Below are 22209 nucleotides of genomic sequence, written 5' to 3'. Positions count from 1 at the left end.
TTGCTCCTTGATATTTGAATTGTTTCTTTCTGGCTTCTTGTAAGATTTTTTCTTTTGCTTGGAAACTCTTGAATTTTGCAATGATGTTTCTTGGTGTTTTCCTTTCTTGATCGAATGCTGCAGGTGTTCTATGAATCCTTTCAATGTCTATATTGCCCTCTTGTTGTAGGACTTCAGGGCAATTTTGCTGAATTATTTCTGTTAGTATAGAGTCCAGGTTTTTATTAATTTCTGGTTTTTCTGGAAGACCAATTATTCTCAAATTGTCTCTTCTAGACCGGTTTTCTTGGTCTGTCACTCTCTCATTGAGATATTTCATGTTTCCTTCTATTTTTTCAGTCTTTTGGCTTTGTTTTATTTGTTCTTGTTGTCTTGAGAGATCATTAGTTTCTACTTGCTCAATTCTAGCCTTTAGGGATTGATTTTCGGCTATAATCTTTTGTTTTTCGGCCATAATCTTCTGGTAATCGGCCATAATCTTTTGGTTTTCGGCCATAATCTTCTTGTTTTCGGCCATAATCTTTTGGTATTCCTTTTCAATCTGGTCATTTCTTGTGTTCAATTTGCTTATCAGTTCATTTGGTTTCTGAGCCTCGCTTTCCAGCTGCAAGATTCTACCTTTTAAGCTGTTATTTTCTTGCCAGATCTCTTCCATTTTCCTCAAAATCTCAGATTTGAACTCGTCCATAGCTTGTGAGGAGTTTTCCTTATTTGGGGAGGGTCTGGATGGTTGTTTGTTCTCCTCCTCTGTTTGCTCGGTTGTCTGGATTTTCTCTGTGTAGAAGCTGTCGAGTGTTAAAGACTTCTTTTTTTTGTTATTATTCTTTCTCTTCTGAATTTCCTGTAACTGGTTAGCCATCATTAGCCCAGCAGCTTCTCAGGTTTATCCTCGCTCTCTGTGTCTGTCAGAGATCTATTGGCTCCTGAGGTCTGAATTCTAGTTTTTTCCAAGGTCAAGCCCCCTGGTGGATTCCCTTGCTCGATCCTCTGCAGGAGGTTTCCTTACAAGTCTCAGGGCGCTGCTTCCACAGTCGTATACCCGTCTGCACTGGTTCCCCACTTAGGCTTTAGTTCCTGGTTGTGTTTGCCTCCACCCACACCTCTGCTCAGCTGGCACCCACGCCTCTGCTCAGCCGCACCCACGCCTCTGCTCAGCCGGCACTCTGCGCGCCCAGCGTCCACTCTCTGCTCCCGCGCGCGCTCAGCTTTCGCGTGCGTTCTTGACTTAATGGGGTCCTAAGTCTTGCTGCTCTCAGGAACAGGTCCCGGAGCTGCTGATGACTCGATGGGTGCCCCAAACTTGCTCTATTTCTTTTTAGCTGGGTTCGAAGCTATAGGTGAGTGTGGAGGGGGTGGGGGTGGGACGGTTGCTCAGCCCGCGATTTAAGGAGAGCCCTTTTTAGCCTGGAAATGTCTCGATTCCACGTACCTTCCACGCTGTGCCCTGTTGTGGGGTTCCTCCGTTCGTCTGGACTTGTTTTTATGTCCCCTTGAGGAGTTTTGTGTGTTTCGGTCAGGAGAGGTTAAGAGCTGCTTCTTACTCTGCCGCCATCTTAACCCGGAAATCCTTGGAGTTCCTTTTGAATATATTAAGGAATGATTATTTTATTCCTAAACCTTTAAAAATTCCTATGCTTGTTAGTGTTTATTATAAATGAATTATGTATTTTTTAATTTTAAAATATAAACTCTTATGTTCTGATTTAGAATCAATACTAAGTATTGGTTCCAAGGCAAAAGAGAGGTCAGAGCTAACTAATTGAGGTTGTGACTTGCCCAGAGTCACATAGCTAGAATGTATCTGAGACCAGATTTGAACCCAGGATCTCATATTTCCATACTTGACTCTCTGTTTACTGAGCCACTTAGCTACCCTTTGACTGCTATGTTATATTTTAATGAAGAATTTTTTTTACATCTATTGATATAATAATGTCCTGGAATTTGAAGTGCTCCTACTTTCACTTGGTCCCCCGGTAAAGCAACCCCAGGATTAAGTTGTACTGTGACTCTGCATCTGCTCAAATCCATGACCTAAAGTCAGGAAGATATGACTCATCTTGGACACAGATACTAACTTGGTCAAGCCACTTCACCTCTGTCCCTTAGTTTTCTCAACTGAGAAATGGAGATAATAATAACACATACCTCCCAGGGTTGTTGTGAAGATCAAATGGGATAATATTTGTAAAATGCTTAGTCCATTAGCAGGTAATGCTTATTCCCTTCCCTGATGAGCTTTCCATACCTCCCCCAACTCCCTATTATCTAATTACTTTTAATAGTTAGAGGGCATCAGTACCAAAGGCATTTAATGAAATAATGTAATCAGAATAGTGGGAATGGAATATTCCTCCCGTAAACTTGGGACATTCTCACAAACATACATAATATTTTTGGGAAGGGTGATTATGTGTAAGCAACATCCATGTATGGAATACTTGTTGCCAGAGTATGTGGGTTGTTGGATAAAAAAAGTGGACATATATGTGGCCACAGTACTCATTTGAAGGGTCCATACTTAGTGCCCAGGGTACATGTGCAGAAGGGACCTTCTATAATGCTGTAGGGCTACTGTTGTCTTGGAGTGACACATTGCTCTTTGTGGGTCTGTTTCCCAATGAGCACTGATTTTTGTTGGGTTTGACCTTGAATATACCATGATTTCTCTCCTATTTTTCATTGGATATTGTGTCACATCTCTGCTGCCCCCAAGTAGCTCTTACTACTAACACCCTCTGGACTTCAACTGGAGTCCTCTGTTCCCACTCAGGAGGAGTGGTTTCTACCATCCCTTTTTTGGCTTAAAACCCCCCAAAAAGCTTCAATTCTTTTAGAGACAGAGAAACCTCTCACATCCAGTCATTGGACTCGGAAAGGAAATCCATGTTCTTTTGCTCCATAAAGAACATGCTCTCTCAGTTACCAGAGTCATAGTCTTTAGAGTCCAAGCTATTTTCGGACTTGGAAGAGGTAGATAGTCCAAATGTGCTTGTACTATATTTTGAACTTCTCACTTAGGCTCCTAATTCTTGTCTTAATTGTTTATTTGACTTAAAGTTAGAAGGTCTTCCTTTAAGGACAGCATGGTTTGGTACATAAGGCATGAGCCTTGGAGTCAAACCTCATCTCAGATATTTACTATCTCTGTATGTGATCAAGCAAATCTCTTAATTACTCTATGCCTCAGTTTCCTCAACTATAAAATGGACTCAGGGACTTTGGAGGTCCCTTCTAAGTCTAAATCCATTATTTAATGATTCTTTGAATTCTGGTCAATTCTTAATAGCAATCCACATTCCTTCAAACAATTTTAGGGAATGCTTCTCAAAAAAATGCAAAGCCTATAAATAAATAAAAGAAAAATAAAAAAGTGGAGAAAATGTAAGAACAAAGCCAAATAATGTTGGTATAGTTATTGTCCTCAACCCTCCTGGGCCATATTCCTGTCTTTATTATATACATGTAGTCTGCCTCTTCACATTATTCTGATTAATAATGTGATTTATTATGCTAATTGTTTTCTTCATACTGTACTCTTTTTATTTTAAATAAATTCTCTCAGATTAAAAATGTTTTTATTACCATAAAGTACTATCATGTCTGTTTTACTTTTAACATATCTTATTCCCTTGACTTAATCATGGTTGTTTCCTTCCCTTCTACACAAAACACAGATTAAATTTATCTTTGTAACAATCTGTTTTTAATCACACCCTTTCAGCCCACATCAAAGATAGAAGATAGGATTCTACTTTTGTTGATAATATATTTTTAAAAATTACTCATCCTCATATAGTGAAGATGGTTATGATTTCAGAATTATCTCTTCTTTTACAGGGCTAGGCAAATAGAGTTAAGTGACTTGCCCAGGGTCACACAGACTAGATTTGATACCTTAGTACTCTATCTACTATGCCACCTGGCTAAACCTCCTCTTTCAATTAATATTATATTAATTCTCCATCCTCTCCTTCAGTTCTCAAGATGATCTAGTTATGTCTGTTTCCCTATTTATGGGATTCATCTTTCTATTTGATCTATTCTAATCTCTCTGTTTTCAGTGACCCTTATATAAAATGTAACTTTAAAAGTACCATAGATTTATCAGTTCCTAATGGAATTTACATCAAAGACTAGTTATCTTTTTAATTTTTATCTACTTGGTATATTTGCTTCTCATAGTTTCTGTCCAATTCCAGCTTACCTAAGGGAAAAATAATTAAATTAATAACATTGTTGAAAATCCCCCAACAACTTTTATATGAGAGTGTGCTCTTTTATTTTTCAGGTCACATAATTTTGGGGTATAGACTTTTTAATATATCACTTTTAGCATCTTCCATACCTCTTCATTGGGCAGTCATGCTATTTTGAATTAGTAATTTTTAATAGGTATTTTATTTTTGTCAATTACATGTAATAACAAATTTCCTGAAGTTATATGTTCCAAATTGTCTCTCTTTCTCCCTTCTCTTTCTCCTCCCAGTGCTAATAAGCAATTCAATCTGGGATATACATGTATTATCATGCAAAATATATTTCCATATTGTTCATTTTTGTAAAAGAATAATCATATAAAACCAAAACCACAAAAACCTGAATAAACTTAAATGAAAAAAAATAACATTCTTTGATCTGCAGTCCAATTCCAATAGTTCTTTCTCTAGAGATAGATAACATTCTTTGTCATAACTTCTTCAGAATTGTTCTGGATTATTGTAGTTCTGAGAGTAGCTAAGACAATCACATTTGATTGTTCCACAATACTGCCGTTACTGTGTACAATGTTCTCTTGGTTCTGCTTATTTCTTTCTGCATCAGTTCATGTAAGTCTTTCCAGCTTTTTCTGAAATCATTCTGATCATCATTACTTGTAGCATAATAGTATACCATCACCGTTGTAATACCACAATTTGTTTATCTGTTCCCTAATTCCTTTTAGTTTCTAATTCTTTGCCACCACAAAAAGAGCAGCTTATAAATATTTCTTTTACAACTAGATCTTTTCTAGTTAAAAAAAAACAAAAAACAACAACTCCTGGGGGCAGCTGGGTAGCTCAGTGGATTGAGAACCAGACCTAGAGACTGGAGGTCCTAGGTTCAAACCTGGCCTCAGACACTTCCCAGCTGTGTGACCCTGGGCAAGTCACATTGCCTACCCTTACCACTCTTCTGCCTTGGAGCCAATATACAGTATTGACTCTAAGATGGAAGGTTAAGGTTTTAAAAAAAATCTCCTTAGGATATAGACCTAGTAGTTGTATTATAGGATAAAATGGTATGAATTGTTTTATAGCCCTTTGGGCATTATTCCAAATTGCCTCTACAGAACTATTGGAGCTTAAGGAGAAACTAGATAGTAAAACTATACTGGTGGGGGACCTCAACCTTCCTCTATCACAGGGGTCGGCAACCTTTTTGGCCATGAGAGCCATAAACACCACATTTTTTAAAATGTAATTTTGCGAGAGCTGTACAGTGCTCACAGTGTGTGCTCCTATAACAGTGCCTGAAAAAAAATTGATTTAATGGCTTCTGCAGAAAGAGCCAGATATGGCTCGAGAGACATGCCTTGCCGACTCCTGCTCTATCAGATCCTGAAAAGTTGAACCAAAAAATAAATAAGAAAGAAGTAAGAGAAGTGAATGAAATTTTAGAAAAATTTGAGTTAATAGATATCTGTAGAAAAATGAATAGGGATAAAAAGGAATATGCCTTCTTTTTAGCAGCACATGGTACATATACAAAGATTGACCTTGTACTAGGGCATAAAAACATTGCAAACAAATGCAGAAAAACAGAAATAATAAATGCAACTTTTCCAGATATTAATGCAATAAAAATTATAATTAGCAAGGATGCATGGAGAGACAAATTTAAAATTAATTAAAAATATAAAAATCTAATTCTTCAAAACTGATGGATTAAAAAACAAATCATATTATTAATAAATGTTAAAAAAAAAAAGAAAACAAATCATAGAAACGATTACTGATTTAACTGAAGAGAATGACAAAGAGGAGACAACATATAAAAATTTATGGGCTAGAGCCAAAGCAATACTTGGGGGAAATTTTACATCCCTGAGTGCCTATATTAACAAAAAAGAGAAAGAGGAGATCAACTAATTGGGCATGCAACTAAAAAAAGTAGAAAAAGAACAAATTAAAAACCCTCAGATAAAGAACAAATTGGAAATCCTAAAAATCAAAGGAGAAATTAATAAAATTGAATGTAAAAGAACTATTTAATTAATAAATAAGACTAGGAGCTGGTTCTTTGAAAAAAACAAATAAAATAGATAAAGTATCGGTTAATATAATTAAAAAAGAAGAGAATCAAATTAACAGTATCATGAATGAAAAGAGTGATCTCACCTCTAATGAAGAAGGTATTAAGGCAATTATTAAGAGCTATTTTGCCAAATTATATAGCAATAAATATGACAATCTAGGTGAAGTGGAAAAATATTTACAGAAATTTAAGTTACCTAGTTTAAGAAAAGAGGAAATAGAATATTTAAATTATCCCATATCAGAAAAAGAAATTGAATATGTCATCAAGGAACTCCCTAAGAAAAAATCCCCAGGGTCAGATGGATTCACAAGTGAATCTTATCATTTAAAAAACAAGTCATCCCTATACTCTACAAACTATTTGACAAAATAAGCAAAGAAGGAGTCTTACAAATTCTTTTTATGACACATATATGGTACTAATTCCCAAGCCAGGAAGACCAAAAACAAAGAAAGAATACTATAGAATAATCTCCTTAATGAACATAGATACAAAAATCTTAAATAAAACACTAGCAAAAAGACTACAGGAAGTTATCACAAGGATTATTCATTATGACCAGGTTGGATTTTTACCAGGAATGCAAGGCTAGTTCAATATTATGAAAACCATCCACATAATTAACCATATCAACAACCAAACTAATAGATATCACATGATTATCTCAATAGATGTGGGAAAAGCCTTTGACAAAATGCAACACTCATTCTCATTGAAAAGAAAGCATAAGAATAAAAGGGATTTTTCTCAAAATAACACCTAGTGTTTATTTTAAACCATCAGCAAGTATCATCTGCAATGGGGATAAATTAGAAGTCTTCTCAATAAGATCAGGAGTGAAGCAAGGATGCCCATTATCACCACTACTATTTAATATTGCACTAGAAATGCTAGCAATAGTACTTAGAAAAGAAAAAGAAAATGAAGGGATCAAAGTAGACAATGAGGAAATTAAACTATCACTCTTTGCAAATGATATGATGGTGGTATACTTAGAGAAACCAAGAAAATCAACTAAAAAGATAGTGGAAATAATTAATAATGTTAGCAAAGTTGCAGGACACAAAATAAAACCATATAAATCATCAGCATTTCTACATATTTCCAACAAAACTCAGCATTAAGATTTAGAAAGAGAAACTCCATTTAAAATCATTCTAGACAATATAAAATATTTGAGAATCTACTAAGACAAACTCAGGAATTACATAAATACAACTATAAAACACTTTTCACACAAATAAAACTAGATCTAAACAACAGGAAAAGCATTAATTGCTCATGGTTGGAAGAGTTAATATAAAAAAACGACAATCCTACCTAAATTAATTTACTTATTCAGTGCCATACTTATCAAACTACCAAAAAACTTTTTTATAGAATTAGAAAAAATTATAATAAAGTTCATCTGGAAGAACAAAAGATCAAGAATATCAAGAGAAATAATGAAAAACAATGTGAAGGATGATGGCCTAGTAGTACCAGATCTTAAATTGTACTATAAAGCAATAATCATCAAAACAATATGGTACTGGCTAAGAAATAGAAGGGAGGATCAATGGAATAGACTTGGGGTGAATGATTTCAGCAAGCTAGTGTTTGATAAATCCAAAGATTCTAGCTTTTGGGACAAGAACACATTATTTGACAAAAACTGTACTTAGATATACGTGATTGGTAAAAAAAAAAAAAATTAAAGCAGAAAAATACAAAATTTAAAATTTTCAATTGCTTGCTTAATTGCTTAATCTGCACTATTTTCCTAAGGTAGTATAAAGTCTCACAACAGTTCCCTAATCATGTTTATTCTTACTCTGAGAACCATTAGTGTAAGTCATTACATTGCTTTGAATTAAACATTAACTCCTGAATCAGTCTTTGTCCTCAGTTCTGGCTTGTAACTAGTCATGTCTATAATCAGAGCAGTGCTTTTGTTTGTTTCATTAATAATGCCCCTAAATACAAGAGTAATGGTACTGGTAGCTCTGATAAGCCTAAGAAAAGTCATAAAGTATCTAGGTATGCTCATATAAGAAATGCTTATTAAATAATGGGGTTCAAACTATTTTACATGAGTTTTAACTTACTCAAAGGGTCTCGAAAGGTATTGGTTAGATAAAATAAGGACCTACTCTAATATAATAGGAAAATAATTATGTATTTAGTTTTACTCTTAACATCCATTAAAAATGATCAAGTATAGAAAATGAAATTCTACATCACAATAGTGTCCAGCTTTTCTTTTCCTTCTCTCCTCAAAAGGAAGACATTATTCCTGTTCTTTTCTTTAGGTGCATAAATTCAGTTTTTTCTCAAATTTGTTTGTTTTTCTGGATTTTTCTTGTTCCATTTTTTTCTCTATTTTTACCAGAACCAGAAAAAAATTTTACATTTTGCATTTTTTACAATTATTGTTTTTGTATTTACCAGTTGTTAGCTAATCTACCTGTTCTTCTTAAGATACCAAGGAAAGTTGCTTATAAATCACCCTCCACTCTGACCTTTACATCAGGTTTCCAAGGTCAATCTAGAAATATCTTTAATTTTACCTATCACATATCTTGATGAGTGCCCATTAATCACATGGAATACAGATTATACATTCCAGTCAACCCTCTTAAATGAAATTAAATTTCTTTAGGCATTTCTCTCTCTTTCTATTTTAAAAAACCTGTTCCTTCTGGCTTGATTTCATATCAATTCTAGGGCAGAAGAGCAGCAAGGGCTAGGTAATTGGGGGTTAAGTCACTTGCCCAAAGTCATACAGCTAGGAAGTACCTGGGGCCAGATTTGAATCTAGGTCCTCCTGACTCTAGGACTGGTACTTGATCTACTATGCGACCTAGCTCCCCCTTTTCCCTTACTCTTTTCCCTTTTCTCTATGACCTTTCTCTTGCATGGTATTAAAGATGAGCAGTACTTTGGGGTGTTTGGTTCTCTTTATTTTTTTAGATTATTTCCCTCCCTTCTGAATGGATGGGAAGTAGATAATATGCAATTAATCCAATATTACTTTAGAAAAATTTTGAGAATGTTTAGTTATTCTCATGGTCACAGCCACATGGGAAAAAAGACAAAAGGATGATAGCTTCAAGTCCCCAGGAATACTATTCCTAAGGATCTGGAAGTTTGCTCTCCTGTCTTGTCTATCCCTGGACTTCCTTACTGAAGCAGGGTATACCTCAAGTGCTCCCAGAAACTGATGCCTAGATGCATAGAAAGAGCACTGAACTTTTAGTCACAGGACCTGAGTTTGAATCTCAGCTCTGCCACTTACTACATTTTGTGGCCTTGGTCAAGTGAAATAACCTCATTTTCCTCCTTTGTAAAACAAGGTTAGTCTTGATAAACTTGAAGTTCTCCTCTGGTAATAGACCTATTAGCCTATGATCATTTGCTTAATTATAACAAATCTAACACTGATAGTGGCACTGATATTGCTTCAAGTTAATTAACCAACCAATCAATAAGCTTTGAAATGCCTCCAATATTCTAGTCACTGTAATAGGCACTAAGGATAATGATAAAAGCAAAACAATTCCTAATAAGAAGGAGCTTATATTCTAATGAGGCAGATAATATGTTATAAATAAAAGTGTATATTTATATATATATTACATATGTATGAAACCCATTCAAAGCTGATTCAAAGTAATGTTGGAGTGGAAGGCACTAGGATTAGGAGGGATGAGGAAAGGTCATGTTCAGATGGCAGTGCTTCAGCTGAGTCTTCAAGGAAAAGAAGGAATTACAAGAGGCAAAGGTGAGGAAGGGAGAACTGTAGAAAGGAATAGAGATTGGAAATGAATGACTGAATGAAAAAGAAGTTAACAACTTATTGTATTCTAAGCACTGTGCTAAACACTGAGGATACAAATACAAAAATGAGAATGTTCTTACTCTCAAGGAGTTTAAATTCTAATAGTTTTAGATAGAAATTTTAGGGGACTGGTGGCCAGGGAAGGGTATTTTGGTCTCAGAAGTCTCAAGGATGATGAGTGGAGTGATACAGTGGTTAGTTTACGTGTTTTTTACAGTGCTGTTGATCTGATTACAATTATCTTTTCAGATGGAGGGGTAGGATGAATTTGAATGGAGTGAAGAAGAACAGTCCCAAGTTTAAAGTACTTCTGGGCAGAGTCTGGAGCAGAGATGCCAAATATGCAGCCCCCAGCACTCTCCACTATGTCTTGAATCAAATTAAAAAGTAGTGCTGGTCTGATTTTAATGTTGAAGTATTAATTAAAAAAAAGAAATATATAAATGTATGATTTTCTAAGTCAATATATGACCCTCAGGGATTCTTATGCACAGTTTAGTGGTTCCCTGTTTCCACTTGAGTTCAGCACTAATGGTCTGAAGGTCCATTTTGAAGGATGAAGCATCAGTAAGAAAGGAAGGAAAGTAGAGATGGAGTATTGTTGTGAGGAATAGCAAGAAAGCCAGTATGGCTGATCCATAGAGTAGATGGAGGGAAGGAAAGGATAATACTAAAAGAATAGGATGGAGTCAGGTTGCAAGATCTTTAAATGCCAAAGACGAAGTAATAGGGAGTCAATGAAGTTTATTGAGTTGGAGAATGACATGGTCAAATCTGGAAAATAACTTTGATAACTCTATGGAGAATAGATTAGAGTGGGGAAAGACTAGAAGCTGGGATACTTACCTTCAAAAACTCACATGTTTTGATGCCCTGTCCGTGGACTGAGAGTTTCTGAAGCTGCCAATGCTAATACAACTGCCCTCTCCACCTGCCCCCAGGCTGCTGTCGGCTTGCCAGAGGAAACCTGCAATGCATTTCACTCTATGACTGACCACCACCCTAGGGAGACAACTTTTTGCCCACTTTCTAAGTTGTCTTGGGATAGAAAATTGTTTCACTTGGACTCTTTTGTGCTTTGCTGCTCCAGAATTTTATTTGAGGCATTATTTTAAAGTTCTTTGGAAGGGAATTTGGGACAGTGCAGGTAAATCCCTGCTTTTACTCTGCCATCTTGGCTCTACCTTCTCTACATCCTCCTCTTCCTCCTCCTGTACATTTAGAGAAAGATCTCTTTACATTCTCTTTAGTGGAACACCTAAGGAAATTGTTTGGCTCTGTGTTGTTTGATATATTTGATCAATGGCTGGGATAAAGACTGAGATTATGTGCTCATCGGCTTTGTCAGTGATGCAAAATTGGGAGGGATGACACAAAACTCTCATATGGATGACAGAATCAACTTCCAAAAGCACCGTGACAAACCAGAGCACTGGTCATGATCTAATAAAATGAAATTGAGCAGGGATTAAAGTCTTACTCTTGTCTTTAAAAGAAAAACTTCACAAACATATGATCAAAGAGGCATGGATAGATAGCAGTTGTTCTGAAAAAAAATCTGGAATTTCATTGTATTGCAATACCAATATGAGCAGCAGTATGAAATCATAGCCAAAAAAGCCAATATGCTTCTGGATTGCATTAGTGGAGGCATAACATCCAGGAACAGAAAGGAGATAATTCCACTATACTTTTTTTCTCAAAGCTGCCTCAGGAGAATTTGTGTTCATTTGTAGTTACTATACTTTAAGATAGACATTGAAAATCTGGAGGATGTCCAAAGCACAATAATCAGGATGGTTTAGGGCCTTTAGCTCATGGAAGATGATGACTGCTTGAAGAAATTTGACATGTGTGTGGTAGCTAGGTGACTTAGTGGATTGAGAGTCAGGCCTAGAATTGGGAAGTTCTGGGTTCAAATTTGGCTTCAGATGCTTCCAACCTGTGAGACTCTGGGCAAATCATTTAACCTAATTGCCCAGCCTTTAATGCCTTTCTGCCTTGGAACCAATATACAGTATTGATTCTAAAATAAAAGGTAAGGTTTTTTAAAAAAATGGACATGTATAGCTTAGAGAAGACTCAGAGGAGCCTTGGTAGCTATTTTCAAGTACTTAAAATGGCTGTTTATATGAAGGAAAAAATTGTTATTCAATTATTTTAGTTGTGTCTGACTATCTGTGACCCCACTTGGGGTTTTCTTGGCAAAGATACTGGAATGATTTTCCATTCCTTCTCCAGTTCATTTTATAGATGAGGAAATGGAGGAAAACAGGATTTGGTGACTTGTCTAGGATCACACAGCTAGTAAATGTCTGAGGCTAAGTTTGAAGTCAGGTCTCTCTGACTCCAGGACCACTTCTCTATCCACTGGGCCTTTGCTACTAGACAGGCACATGGTAGGGACTCCATGAGATTGTTGACTTTTTGGAGACAAGGTATATATCTTTTTTTAATCCTGCATCTCTAGGACCTAGCATTTAAGAATGGGAGAGAGTATACATTTGAGGCATTAAGTTGAATAAATAAACACTTTTTGATCTAGAAGTCTCTTTGTTTAAATTTCAAGAAGAATATGATCATGTATATACCAGTTGTAGAACCTTGGATTTATAACCTATGGTAAGGTGTTGGGTAGATCTTTGGCAGGATATTAAAAAAATTATACTTTTAATTTGTTTTTTTTTTCAGCTGCTCAACTGGCTTTGAAAAAGGCCATTGCAAAGGTCCAAGGAATGCTTTTAGATCCAGAAAAGGGACAAGGAAAGTTGAGCAGGGAAGACAAGGTATTTTACTGGGCTTTTATTCAGAGAACTCCCATGTTCCCAGATCCTGATTTATCAACAAGTATATAGACTTTTATATTTTTCATGAATTACTTTATGAATGAACAAATAAATTAAGAATTTATTAAGCCAAGATCTATACTAAACATGGAGAGAATAAATTAAAAAGGAAGTCAGTTCTTGCCTTCAAGGAGCTTACATCCTAATGGGGAGGACAACAGAATTGGAAGGCTTCTGTCAGTCAGATGGAATTATCCCGTAGGTGCAATAACAAAGGAGATGGTCATGCCTGTTCTTTATTGTCATTTCCACTGATAAAGTGATACTACCTTATACTTCATTTGATCTATGAGCTAGTCTTATGAGATAGGTAATACAGATTATATATTTTTATGCTCACACTAACAGAAGAGGAAAGCTAATAAATAAAAGAATAGTTAGTTCAATAATCAATCAGTCATTAAACATTAAGTACCTCCTATGTGCTAGACCCTATACTTTGATTAATTAATTTTAAATGTTTAATTAATAACATAAATATTAAGTAAGAGAGCAGGGATTTTATCTAAAACACCTGAATCTGAATGGTCTATGTTTTTGGTGTCACCATCCTGTTTCTGTCTTCTGTCTCCATTCTTCTGTTTTACAGCTAGGTTCTGATCCTCAACTGCTATAACTATGACATTCATGACAACCTTTAATGAGGTAGAGAGACTCTCTGGAGTTAATATATACATATGATGACTCAGAAATGTGCCAAATATCAAGAACAAACCAAAAAATCCTATATGAAACAATAGATTTTAATGTTCCTGAGACACAAACAGAGGTTTGCCAACAATGCATGTTTAGGTCTTCAAATCATGAATTTCTTTGCACAATTCTCCAGGTCTTCCCTTGGGAATTTTACACTTTCTGTGACAAAGAGAAACCTGAAGCAGCCCCCTCTAACTTGTGTTAGTCCAAAATTACCCCCTTCAAATGGTGTTTACCAAGTCTGAGTGAAACACTATAAACATTACATAAAGCAATGTAAAATGAATCTTCTCTATGCTTGATAGCCCATAGGTAAGAGTGTTTCGTGAGTCTGTTTACAGCAGATTCTTTACAATGAATAATTCTAACCAGAAAATACTTTCTTTAACCCCTCTATATAATGGCCATGCTTTTTAATGAAAGAATTACATTGTGTACCATTGGCTTTGTAAGGGGAGAGTAAGGTAAAATTCTGTATGGTTTTTTTTCCAGTGTAAGATTAAAATTAATATCCAAATATCTAAAATAATAACTCCAAGTATTATATTTTATAAGATTTATTAATAATCACTTGAATTAGAGGAAATAGATAAAGCCTGAGTAAAGACAAGTTTCCTGGATCACAATAGCTGGAGAAGAGAGCCAGAGAGGGCAGGCTTACAGAAACTTATCTCCAAAACATAAGGACTGTAAGATTTAAATTTATGTGCAATACTTGAGTATTATTTTTATAAAGTTTGTTATCTGACAAAACAGAACCACATGATTAAGTTTTCTACCTGCTCAAAAATCCCCACTCCACCAAAGCCACTACAGGAAGGAAAAGAGAGCAAGAGACAGAACTCCACACAATTTATATCCTGTCTACATCAGCACATAATGACAGGTGGAGTGCTGGGAATCGTAGTTTTGCTGAGGATCATAGTTTTTAGGGAAACAGATTCTAATTACGCAGGACATAATGTGAGGACAAAAGTAGGATTCTTGGAAATGAAGTCCTGGGGTACAAAATTCTAATTACATACCAGTTACCAAGCAATAATAACTCTTCTTATATGTCCTTATTTCTCCTTATCTTAAACATCAAAACTATTCCATCACAAATCCTTTCTTAAAATTACAAGTTTCCTTCTCCTCCTTCCCTCGGCCCCAAATACTCAGGACTATTGAATAAAAATGGACATTGAATAGGAATGAATTCATCTACACATGACTTTACATTTCCCCCTTCTGGATGAAACAGAATACAGCTTTTTTTTCACATGTAATTTAATTTTTAAAAACCACTGGTATCTGTTTGCCCTATTTCCTTTCCAGTTCCTGCAAACTGAGAATATGTTATTTATTTATCTTTAAACTCTTACCTTCTGACTTAGAATCAATATGATGTATTAGTTCCAAGGCAGAAGAGCCATAAGAGCTAGACAATGGGGGTTAAGTGACTTACCCATGGTCACATAGCTAGAAAGTATCCGAAGCCAAATTTGAAGCCAAGACTGACTTCCTGTCTCTCTGCCTGGCTCTCAATCCACTGAGCTACCCAGCTGCCCTTGTGTTATTTATTTTTACAATGTTTGTTGTTTTGAATTTTGACATGTTTACACTCACAAGGAATACCCTTAAGGTATTAAAGGATTTCTTTTTCTAATCCTATATGGATGGCAAGCTCCCTTGGGATTGCTGTCATTATTATCTGTCAAACAGACTTAAGTGGCTTTTAGGAAAGCATATTTAATGAAGTGAAACAGTAAGAAAAGTTTCTATAAAACACCCCTCCAAATGTCTATGATACATTCTCTCTGCCACAAATACATACAGAGTCTAGAGGAACAAGGGCTCAAATTAGAGAGTATAGATGACAAAGTTATAACTCAGATCCTAGAAGTTCTTTTGCCAGAGTCCTCAAAATATTCCCTTTTATTTTACTTTTTAATTTATTTTATTTTTCAGAAAAATTTCCCATGGTTCCATGATTCATGTTCTTTCTCTCCTCTCCCCCGAGCACCCCTCCATAGCTGATGCACATTTCCACTGGGTTTTACATGTGCCATTGATCAAGACCCATTTCCATATTATTGATAGTTGCACTGAGGTAGTCGTTTAGAGTCTACATCAAAATATTCCCTTTTAGATACAGTTAAGTTTTTTTGTTGGGCTCTCAGTAGAACAGAATCTTAATCTAGTCTTTTCTTGGCTCCTGATATAGTCATTGCTCTCAGTCATTCTAGGGTCATTTCTAGGAGGCCAATGGGAAGCTGAGAATCCCTCAGGACATCTGAAGATGGAAAGACTCTTCTCCTACCAAGGTGGGAAGGTGGGGGAGAAGAAAGGAAGGGAAGGAGACCAAATCTCAAGTGTTTTTTTCAGTAAGAAACCCCTCCTCATAGGATTTAGTTGGAACACCCTTTCCTCATTTGCTACTTGCTAGAACCCAAATCTCTGAAGATGCTTTAATAACCTATATTCTAAATGGTTTAAAAATGTTTCTAGAAAAATCTATGAAGTAGGACTAAGTTTCCTTAGTCACTTGGAGATGTCCTAGGATGTTTCCCACTTAATTTGGATGTTTTACTTCTTGGCCAAGAATTGTTCTCACATTATTAAGGAATAATATAAGAAGGGGCAACTAGGTAGCACAGTGGATAGAACACCAGACTTGGAGACAGAAGGACCTACATTCAGATCTGGTCTCAGACATTTCCTAGTTGTGTGACCCTGGGTAATTCACTTAAGACAAATTGCCTAGTCCTCATTGATCTTCTGTTTTTAAAAATAAAAAATAAGTAAATGAATAAATAAGTAAAGGAACAAAATAAAGGCATTTTGTAATTAACTTTGAGTTGGAATTGTGTGACTTGATTGATTTACTTAATGGTTCATTTTCTTTTTAATCTTTGGGCTTGGCGTAGTGTCTGGTACACAATTGGTACTTAATAAATGTTTATTGACTGACAGATTAACTCTGCCTTTTGCAACAAAAGGAGCCTTATAAGTATTGAAGTATTGAAGAGAGGAGAATCAAGTAACTCAGGATATAATGGTGATAATAGGCAAGAGAGAGAAGACAGGACTTTAATATTTTATTCTATTATCCTCCTTTTCCCACCTATGCAAATAGATCTGTAATTCAAAGAGACACCTGCATATAGGTTCTACCCCTTATACTTATATAAATGACTATTGGTAAGCTACTCCAAATCATTACTTCTCTAAAGTTTTTCCTCATCTATATAATTTTCCTCTGATTTCTATAAGAGGAAATCTATAAAATGGGATAATAATAGAACATATATCATAAGGTTGTTGTATTTACAAGCCCTAAAGCACTACATAAATATCAGTTGTCATTATCATGGTCCCCTGAGTTGGCATAGGTCACTACTACTTCAAGTAATGAGAGGGACTGGTTCATTCATGAGGACAAATAACTCTGGCAACACTATTTGGAGATTTCTTGGGGTCATTTACAATGAGAGTTTGAGCTGTCAACCTTTTAGCAAATACATGGAACTAAAAGTCGCCATGTCCCCTTTAGAATTTACTCACCAGTGCCTGTCGTTCCAAATCGGAGTGGCTTGAGCTCCATCCAAATGCAACTGTAGAAGAACTTGTGGAGCAAAAGCAGCAACTGGAAGACATTGTGAATCCTGTTTTTCTGAAAATGACCACACCACGTAAGTATTGAACAGTAGAACTATTTAATGGGAAAATGTCACAATTGATGAAAATTAGGGGGGAAATATCAAGATATCTAATTTCCTAAATTTTTTTCTATCCACTATAATCATAGATGCTCCTTGCTCTTACCATTATTGATTTAGCTATTCATTTAAAAACAGTTGTAGTTCCCTATTATAAATTATATCAGCTTATTTAAGCCCTTTGTTTCCTGCTTTCACTAAGATGAATGTCATTCCACTGACATAATTTCATAGTGGATATGAAATACTTTTTAAAAACTATTAACAAAGCTCATTGACCTGGAAAATCTTAGAATAGCCAGTCATTTGAGAGTGTTTTGCATATGTACATGTAACACACACACACACCTACGTATGTTACATAATGTATTATGGTAGGACTATCACTTAATGTGTATCTATCTATATTACATAATTATTAGGGTAGAACTCTCATTGAAGTAGGAGTCAGAAGTACTAGATCCTAATCTGGGAGCTTTTTTCCCCTTAAATTAGGAGCTTTGACTAGGTCACTTTGCGATGTTGGACACATCATTTAGCCTTTCTGAGCTTTTGTGTGCTCGTATATAAAGGAAGACATTGGACAAAATGACCTATAAAGTCCCGTTGGTTCTAAAGTACTCTGATTCTGATTTGACATTTTTTAGGCGATTGTTCTTTTGCATCTTTTGACCCCCTCTGCTCAGACACAAGATCTACCCCCTACTTTTCCCCTTTTGGAAATCTTTGAAGAAACATCTCAGGCTTATTTGCATAATTTGACCCACATGATTGTGAGGAAGATAGCAGATGGAGGGAGTTGGTGTGCTTCCCCAAATCTCAGATGGCTGAATTGGAGAGGCTGACATGAGTGGAAAGCAACACTGTCCATATGCTGAGGAAGGTAGGAATTTAGGCTACCTCACTGTGAGTTGACCTTGAGCTCAGTCATATTCATTATAACATGATCCAAAGTGGGAAATTGGCATATACATTCATTGATGAAATACAAGAAAGAAATGTTCAAACAAACACCTGAAGAAATTTGTGCAGGAAGACTGGTAGAAGGGTAAAGGATGAAGAGAAGGATATGAAGGAGGTGTAGAAGAACAATTTGGACTTGCGAAGGTCAGAGACTGAATTTGGAGAGTAAAAATTGAGAATAGAACAATTTCACCTAGTTCATATGGGAAAATGTGGCAAGAAGAGTGTGAAAGGAGACAAGAAATAAATTTCAAGGATGTTTGGGGAATTTGGACTTGTGAAAAAGGCCAGATCCTGAATTCAAAAGGGAGAAATTTGATGCAACTTGAGAATAAGGTAAAGGGGAATATCTTAAGTAGTAGAAAGAGAAGGGCTCAATATGAAGATGGATCTGAAAAAATAAAAGGATGCAGATAAATAGAAGAACTCAAAGAAAATGAAGAGAACTTATTTGTCAGAGGAAGATAAGTCATAGAAATGAAAAGTTTATGCAAAAAGGGAAAGGAAGTAGGATGTGGCTAAAAATCATTGAGACAAAGGAATGAAAGTTGAGTATGATTGTTTAGCTAAAAGCCAATATCAGCCTATAAAGATGAAGTGTAAGCTCCCAAGGGTGATTAAAAATAAGGCTGACTACCTCACTATCAAAAACAGGGATAGTTTTGCAGAGATTTGCACTGAATCTGTTATGTTTATATTTCTATCCAATTGATTTTTGTATGTTCCAATGTTATATGTGTTTTCTTCCTAATAGAGAAGGGATACAAGGAGTACATTCTAGACTAATAGGAAGAATGAAATATTCCTAAAAACAAAAATACAGAAATAGGATTATTATGGAAGGAAAGGAATTTTATTATAGTACCTGGCACAATAAATGATTATTACTTGATTGAAGTGACAGAGGAGACATGTGAGTCTTGTCAGGAAAAGGTCAGATATACACTAGGAGCTATAAAACAGAGAAGGAAGGACAGATATACACTAGGAGCTATAAAACAAATTTAAGACTCTTTCTGAAGAGTAGAGTGCTAGAAACTCTGATGGGTAAGCAGTCACTTGTCCTCATAGAAATATAGATTAGAGCCACAGAAGTAAGATTATCCAGGAAAGATCAAAAGAAAAACAGAATAATGCTGTTGGTTGATGACTCTGCCAGTGTTGTGAGCTGTAAAGAAACAGCATAATTTGTAAATCCCATCATCCAGGTATAGCTGATGGTTATAACTACTCTATGATTCTTTTCATTAATAAAAGTTTTGCTGTGTAATAAATCACTTCAATTTAAAAGAAGAGGGTGACTATGTCAGAGGCCATTAAGAGAAACAGAGTTTCAACTAGATATTTTTATCTGGACCCCATCAAAAGGTCAACACAGCCTGGCAGAGCTGTGTGTTAACCTTTCTACTCTAATAATCAGAGTAAGCCTGGATTGGGCTATCTGAGATTCCTCTTTTGACCCCTTTTATGATCCACACCTTTTCTTATTAGAAAGCAATATAGTCTTTTTTTTTTTTTTTTAAACCCTTACCTTCCGTCTTGGAGTCAATACTGTGTATTGGTTCCAAGGCAGAAGAGTGGTAAGGGCTAGGCAATAGGGGTTAAGTGACTTGCCCAGAGTCACACAGCTAGGAAGTGTCTGAGGTCAGATTTGAACCCAGGACCTCCCATCTCTGGATCTGGCTCTCAATCCACTGACCCACCTAGCTGCCCCCTAGCAATATAGTCTTACTGGAAAGCTTTGAGCTTTTAGCAAACCAGCAGTCAAGAGGTTAACATTCTTCTCCTTTGGTCAGGAATGTAACTGTTTGGCTTCAAAGGTAGTTTCAGACAGTCAAGGCCGAAAATTTAGGGACTTCCCAACCTAGCAAATATTTCCAGATTTAGCTTGCTGATAATGAGGCAGCTACAATCCAACCTTGTACTCTTATCTTCACCTTGAAGTTTCTTAGGTTGCTGTGTGTTGTCTAAACTAATTGCAATGTCTGCAAAACTGTAAAACTCTCTCTGTACTTTTAGGGTGAAAGGGAATTTTGATTTCATATATAATAAATCTGTGACTCCATTGTACCTTGGAGCACTTTGAGCTAATAAGCCGTGCTTCCAATCTGTTTTGTTCTTTACATCTGATGAGCACCCTAGGCCACTTAGAAAATCCCTGGTATATAGAGCTGGATCCTATATGCCAGGAATACTTGGGCAGCTATTTGTTGGCTTCATGGCAACAATAAAGAGGTCTTTTGTCTTCCCAGGGGATGTATCCAAGACTTAACAGAGACTGTTCCATGTGTTGTCAAAACAAATAACTACTCTTCACTTCTGGTAATTCATTTGGGTACAAGGATATTGCTATAAGGAACCTAGAACATATTGCCAAAGATTATAATGTCTTAGGCAATAAACTGAAAACTGAAGGGGATATAGATAGTGTTTTCCTTGTTGTTGCCTGTTTAAGGGAAAGGATACATAGAAGAAAAATTGATTCAGGAGAGGATTGATGAAAATGAGTTGGATTTCTGACTATAGCTTAAAAATAATGGAACTCTAGGCTCTTGGTCAGAGATAGAGCACACTTAACAGGTTGGTAAGAATATATTTGCCTAATATCTTTGGGTCATCTTCAAGTTGGATGAACATTTCATTTATACTTTTATCCATGCAATATAATAAGGCTATATATATATATATGCATGTGCGTATATATCTATAACTATATAGTTTGCCTTAATTTTTTCCAAAGCATTTGATAACTTTTCTCCTGTTATTCCTGTGGAAAAGATCCAGGAGGGTGGTGATGGCCACACTTTTTTTGTATTACATTCTATTCTGAGTTCAATAAATAGTTTCATAATTTCCAGGGGGCGCTAAGTAATATTTTTTCTGGAAAGGGGGCGGTAGGCCAAAAAAGTTTGGGAACCACTATTATAGAGAGATGTAGGTATATGGTCTGAAGAACATCTTCTACCAATCCAAGGCAGAACCTCTGCAATATAGACTTGGAGACTCGCCTCAAGCACTGAGAATGACTTGCCCAGGGTTACACAACCAATGTCTGGTAGTGATAGCACTTGAACCCAGGTCTTCCTGGGAGTGATACTAGCTTGTTATCCATTATGCTGTGCTGCTTCTCAGAGGCATAGTTTTTAGATGTGATATGATCTTATATCTGGACTTTTTTTTTTTTTGTTCAGCTTACCTTTGGCATTTTTGTCCAAACAAAGGCATCCATAGGAGGGCAGCTAGTATGTTAAAAGACATTATGTTCAAGTCCTATGAGGATCAGTTGAAGGAACTAGAGACTTTTAACCTGGAGAAGAGGAAACAAAGGAGAGACATGATAGTTATATTCACATTTTTGAAGAGCTTTTATGTGGAAGATTAGACTTGTTCTTTTGTCCCCAGTGGACAGAACCCGGAGCTATGATGAGAATTACAAAGACGCAAATTTAAGCTTGATATTAGGAAGAACTTCCTAATAATTGTAGCTATTCAAAAAGTACTATATGTTCTGTCATGCAGAAGCACCTATTTATTCTCTCCTTGTATATTCCACTACTTCTTCCAAGTCTATATGTCATGGACTATCATCTCCTTATTACTAGAGGCATGGACTAGAGAAAGTGATGAGACATAGGGAGAGAGAAGCAGGGAAGCTCCTACAATTTTGTAGTCCCAAGAAAAATAAAGAAGAGTGACACTAGGCAAAGGAGATGAAACTTTGATAAAACAAAGAGGCAAGGGGGAGAGAATCACAAGGCAGGTCATCAGTATAAGGAACCATAGGAGGAGTTTGTGACTTCTAAGGAAGTCTTTGAACTGAGGATCAAGAAAGAAGAGAAGCCTAATACAAAGGAACAATTCCAAACTTTTCCCTTTGCTGGTC

The 22209-nt window shown here is 36.0% G+C and overlaps 2 protein-coding genes across 2 annotated transcripts in view; both read left to right on the top strand.

Annotated features, from left to right (window-relative positions):
* Positions 1-17347, top strand: part of ANKRD45 (ankyrin repeat domain 45) — a 47826-nt gene extending 30479 nt beyond the window's left edge. The window contains exons 4-5 of the mRNA XM_044674887.1: positions 12812-12906; positions 17198-17347. Coding sequence (XP_044530822.1) covers positions 12812-12906; positions 17198-17347 — 245 coding nt within the window. The remainder of the gene's footprint in view (positions 1-12811; positions 12907-17197) is intronic.
* An 862-nt stretch (positions 17348-18209) lies between these two features.
* SLC9C2 (solute carrier family 9 member C2 (putative)) overlaps positions 18210-22209 on the top strand; it is a 113168-nt gene continuing 109168 nt past the window's right edge. Inside the window, 1 exon segment of the mRNA XM_044674885.1 lies at positions 18210-18246. Within this exon segment, the coding sequence (XP_044530820.1) occupies positions 18210-18246 (37 nt within the window).

This window comes from Gracilinanus agilis, chromosome 4, assembly GCF_016433145.1.
Source record: "Gracilinanus agilis isolate LMUSP501 chromosome 4, AgileGrace, whole genome shotgun sequence".
In the NCBI taxonomy this organism is placed as follows: Eukaryota; Metazoa; Chordata; class Mammalia; order Didelphimorphia; family Didelphidae; genus Gracilinanus; species Gracilinanus agilis.
Note: the sequence above shows the minus strand (reverse complement) of the source record. Positions and strands in the feature narration are given on the sequence as shown.